The following is a 5,606-nucleotide window of genomic DNA, read 5'->3' as shown; positions in this document are numbered from 1 at the left end:
GAGCGTTTTTTAACCTTTTAAAAGAAAAAGGTTATCAGCATAGCATCTAAAACAAGTTTTTTGACTAAATTTAATAGCAAGTTAGTACGTAAGCCGGTTGCGTCAAACAACAATTTACATATTAGTTAACTCTTGTTTTAATAAAAAAAGTTTGTTTAACTTTTTCATGTTGTGGAAACTATTTAAAACACGTGAACTTATTTTACTGCAATACTTTTACAACTTTTCAGTTTGAGTTGTGCCACAAAGTTGTAATAAGTAGCCATAAGTATATTTTGAAGCCACAAAATTTAATACAACAGTTTTAAGTTTGAAAAATTTAAGAAATAGTTGATCAAAAACTATTATGTACATCACTTATATTTTAAACTTAAGTTTAGCATGAAAGTTAGTTTGTACATATGTTTCTAGTCCTAACGTAATTAAACGTTCTTTACTGGACTAATTAACATTTAAACCAATTTTGATAAACTAGACAGAGACAATTAATCTAATAAATTTAATTATAAAAGTGTCATTAAAACTATGAAACATCAAAAAAAAAAAAAACTGCAAAAATAAAAGCAAAAACTTCTCACAGTGTAAAAGTAAAAATGTCGCAAGTCAAGTTCGAGGACGGTTTCAACGAGGAGAAGACGAGCAGGCTGGTCATAATATCCAGAGTCCTGCTCCTCCTCCTCCTAGCCGGCGCCCTCCTGACCGGCATCCTGGTGTGGCAGGGAGTGATCAGTCCGGGGGAGGACGCTGAGGCGTTCAGGAAGGCGTACCGGTCCCCGACCGTGGTGTCGACCGGAAACAGTTGGTTTTCGCTGTTTTCTTTAAATAACAAGTTCGAGCGAGCTTTTTTATTAGAATTTGTTCTACGAAGTGAGAGCAAACGTGCAATTTTGTAAATTAGATTAGTTAATTTTCTTTTTAGCTTTCAGCAACTGTTTTCAAATATAGATTTTCAAACAAACTGTATAAAACAAAAAGTTCTCTGATAAATTTTTTAATGGCTTGGTTGAAATCTTACAAAAAGTACAGACACATACAATACAAACTAACAGCAAAGCAGTACACATACTTTCAAGTGCAGAGGAAGCTGGATTGGGACGAGGCTGAACTGTACTGCAACCAAGTGTACAATGGTACACTGGCTTCTAGGGACCGGTGGGCCGACATTTCGCAGAGAAGGTACGGTTTTAGTTTTAATAGCAGTTTTATTATTATGTAGTAGAAGGCTCGATGTTAGAAATTTTTAATAGCAGTTTTATTATTATGTAGTAGAAGGCTCAATGTTAAAAAATTTTAATAGTAGTTTTATTATCATATTTTAATAACTTTTACGGATTTAATTTTTATTTGTTATGATTAAAATGGGTGACTTGTACAAAACTCAGTTTTTATGTTGTTAATTTTTGTATTTATAAATGTTGAAGCTTGAGCATATAATAAGTAAGCTAGAAATGTAGCAAATAATTAATGACAAAAATATATCAAATAAACTAACTTCTTTTATTAGATAATTAAAAACTATTTTATAATATTGCAAAAAAAAAACTATCTTACCAATAACTTTTAAATTTAAACTTTATTTGTACGCCTTTAATATATACAAAAAGTAGTTTAAAAACACTGTACAAACTAATCAATAAACAACAATCAATCAATGCATTATAATGTATTTGAAAGATAAAAATATCAGTGATTAATTGCTTTAAATTAATCATATACCGAAATATTAAAGCTATCCACAACCACGAACTTAACTGATATTGCGGTTTTTGCGCAACGTCGGTTAATTCTTTGTCTTTCAATCCACAAACTCTGTAGTTTAAATTAAATTGTTTGTTTTATAGAAAAAATTTAGTAATTTTTAGTTTTTAAAACTATTTGCAAACGTTTTAAAGCTTAAAAGCGAGTTAAAAGACGGTTATAAATAGAAAAAAACATGATTTACGTTTTTTTAAAGTCTGATCTTAGTTATGTTAGATTTTTTGCAAATATTAATAATATATTATAAAGTGTAATTCAAAGTTTGTTACACTATATTTTTCTTATTTACTAGTAACCAGATATTTTAAGTAACAAAAAAATGATAAGCTTATAAGTGGCATTGTGTAACAAAAAACAACTGTGTTTTTGATTATACTTTTATTCAATTTTTTATACATCTGTAAAAGTAAGGAAAAAATGTTTAGCTGAAGTAATTAATAAACATTTTTTTAGTAAATGTTAATGTAAAACAACGTTTCTGTGTAATAACTAGCTGTAAGCAAAAGCGTTTGCAACGCGAAAAATAATAATTTTGTATATTTTATATGGTGTAAAAAGATTGATAATGTGTGCTAGTATTATATGTTAGTTAAATTTTATTTCTACTTAATATACTCTGATACAGATAATTATGTCTTAATTTTTAAGAAAAAAGATTTAAAACTTTAACAGTTTTTGTTTTGGAAGTAATCAACTTTTGAAAAGCTCATGAACCACCGATTTACAGAGGGTAGACGAAAAAGAAAATAAAAAATTTAATACGAAGTAGTTTGACTGTAAGCCTATTTTAAGTGAGCTAAACTCCCTGTTGAGTGGCAAGCAGCGGATTTAGAGCGTTTCTTTATGCAAATGAGCTGTTTTTATTGAAAAAGGTGTTTTTTCTTGTAATTATTTATGAATTATGCACACCTACGCCCATTAACAAGTGCTCAAACTTTCAAAATCACAGCTTTTCGACGAAATTACACTTGTTTCTTCTAATGAATTATTTACGACCTTTTTCAAAAGTTGTAAATTAGAACTACTTGGCTTTGACTTTTGCAGTTTTTATTGATATTACCTTTTCTGTCTTTTCAATTATGCATAAGTTCATAAGTTGTGAAAGCTTAAAAAACAACTGCTAATTTGTTTTATTTACAACATGCGTTGTACCTGTTTTTAGCTAGTAAGGCAAATTAAAAAAAATTTCATTTCAAACAGATCGCTGTTGTTTGAGATGTCGGCGCTGGCAGGAGAGTGGTACTGGATCGGGTTCACCAGGTCCTCAACAGGCGACCAATCAAAATGGACTGCCAGCGACAACCAGCCAATCAGAAGCTCGCTAGACGGCTGGTGGCCGCTGTATCCGGTGCGTTGATTTTGTGAAAAATATTTTCAAAGCTTTGTTTGTAAAAAGTCTGAATAACTTGTTACTTGGTTCTTTCGTTTAAAATCATCACGCTATAAAAAACTCAATCTAAAGTAATATTCAAACTTTTCTTTCAATTTAACGTCCTAAATATAAAATAAAACTAACCATAAATATATTTATATTTTTTTGTTGCAAATAGCAACTAAAATTCTTACTGACGAACCCATAACAAATGTTGAAGCAGCAGTACAAGGTAAAGAGTTTGTTTTTGTGTACTAATGTATGTTTTATATTTGTCAGCGATTATTAAGTTTGAGCTATTCTTATTCTTCAAACACTTATTTCATTGTAGGTGCACGGAGATGGAGAGGACTACGTTCAGGTATACAACGACCCGCGTCCCATCAGCATACATTTTTTCAACCACGGCAAAATACTGAACAGGAACAAGTTCCATCACAAGTTCTTCATATGCGAGCGCAAAAACTGATCGCCTTGACAACTTTTTTTTATTTTGAAAATACTTTAAATGCTTTGAAAATCAGTAGCAGAAATTAATATTAAGCGACCAAGTTGATAAGTCGAGTATTCTTCAAATAATTTTTTTATTCATTTTAATTAAAGTATAAAAAATCAGCGCTTACCTGATTTGTAAGTTTCATTACTGATTAAGTACTGGGGATACTTATTTATGAGAATATACTTTCGAGAAAAAATTATTTTTATACTATTTAACCTTTATTCAAAGATTTTATTTAGCAAAAATGTTTCTATCTAATGGTGTTCTAAGCTATACTTTCTTGTTCAAATAAACTCTATAGACTGATAACACTTTCAAGCTAGAAACATAGTTGCTAATGATTTTTTTTGATAAATGTTGTTTGTTAGTCACCTACTTTGTAAAGATCGCTTAAGTTGCTAGAACTTTTTGTATTTTATATACGCTTTAAAAATCGAACAAAAACACGGAATGAAAGCAAACATATGTGACGTAATTATAAGTTTTGGTGACGTAACTTCGATAGAGGAAGGAAATGTTTTTAAATTTGAAGGTTTTGTTCAGGTTACTTTAAAAAACTTTATTGAATCCTACTAAAAGTTTTCACTTTTTTATCCTTAAGCAATCCGATATTGTTTCATCATGTCTTTAAAACATTTTAAGTACCAATTTTTTCTTCATCATATTATGAAGGACTTTTATTAATAGTTAATAAAAATTTTACTATGTTTTCAAAAGCTTTGAGTTATAGTTTTGAAATTTAATTTTTCATACAACAAGTTTGTGTTAGCAAGAGTCTGAACTTGATAACTTTTTTGGTGCTGTTCCTGAAAGCAAAAATGAACAAAAATATAATGTTAGCGCTTTAAAGCAAAAAAAAGAATTCAATTGATAACCAGGTAAAAGTTATCATTCTTGACTAAGGTCGATTAAAGTAATTTTTTAAATATCTCGAGGAGTTGTCAACGGATAATATGGTTTATTTAATCAAATTTAAGTATACCCTTATTTGAGCAGCTTTACACAACATAAGAAAAACAACTTGACAGTTTTTTACAAAGCCGTAACTAATTTGTTATACAATGTTTGCGAGTACTATTATTTTGTATACTTTTATTTAATAACTACCGCCACAATGTAGAGAGTATTAGTTTAATCCGGTGAAGCTTTTGTAGCTTAACCCGTTTGAACAAAATTTGAACAAAAAACAAACTTGTAAAACTTGAAGACAGTTTATTAATTTTTTTTTTAATATTATGAAACTGTTATATAAAAAAAAAATATTGTTTTTATGCTTTTTCCAGCCAGGAAAGTTTTTTTTTTACCTAATGTAAATTTTTCAAACGTTTAAAGATGTTTGAGACCTTTTGTAGTTAAATAACTAAAAGTAAATTGTAATTGTTTAAATGAGGAAGTTTTAAAAATTTTCCTTTTCTATGTATTTTTTGCTTTAATTCTAACTAAGACGTTTTCTGAAATTTTTTGTAGTTAAATAATTAAGTTTTTTTCGTATTTGAGTAACTTTCTAAGCAATTTTCGTATTTATGGATTTATATGTACTAACGACATGATAAGTGAAACATTGCTTATAAAGTATGTTAAAAAATATTAACACTAATAAAATATTTATTAAGTAAAGTAGGGAAAAAGTTTAAGATTAAACAAAAAACTATTCAAAAAGTTCGTGCAAACTTTTGTGTTATTGGTTTACAAATTCAGCTCAGTTTTTTATGATCGTAAAAATATTTAAAGAACAATGAAGTTTTACGAGTGTGGTGTTATAAATTAATTTAGCTTATTATTTTCTTGAAATTCAATAAAACCAAGTAGTTTTTTTGATACAACGAATATAAGCTAATTTAAATTCAAACCATAATGAAATTATTTTAGCCTTTGTTAAGGAATACCTTTAAAACATCATAAATTTTATAAGTATAAACAACAATGAATAAAAACTGATTTTTATAAGTAAGAAAATCTAATTTAATTTAAAACGTT

The 5,606-nt window shown here is 28.3% G+C and overlaps 1 protein-coding gene across 1 annotated transcript; it reads left to right on the top strand.

Annotated features, from left to right (window-relative positions):
• Positions 1 to 587: 587 nt before the first annotated feature.
• On the top strand, positions 588 to 4,398 carry LOC145846169 (uncharacterized). The gene is made up of 4 exons (XM_082953089.1): positions 588 to 798; positions 1,050 to 1,176; positions 2,959 to 3,106; positions 3,462 to 4,398. The coding sequence occupies exons 1-4, from the start codon at positions 594 to 596 to the stop codon at positions 3,597 to 3,599; spliced, it is 618 nt and encodes a 205-aa protein (XP_082809215.1). The 5' UTR covers positions 588 to 593; the 3' UTR covers positions 3,600 to 4,398.
• Positions 4,399 to 5,606: the final 1,208 nt, after the last annotated feature.

Source organism: Thalia democratica, chromosome 1, assembly GCF_965202585.1.
Source record: "Thalia democratica chromosome 1, ktThaDemo2.hap1.1, whole genome shotgun sequence".
Lineage (NCBI taxonomy): Eukaryota > Metazoa > Chordata > Thaliacea > Salpida > Salpidae > Thalia > Thalia democratica.
This window is presented reverse-complemented; position numbering and strand designations above follow the sequence as displayed.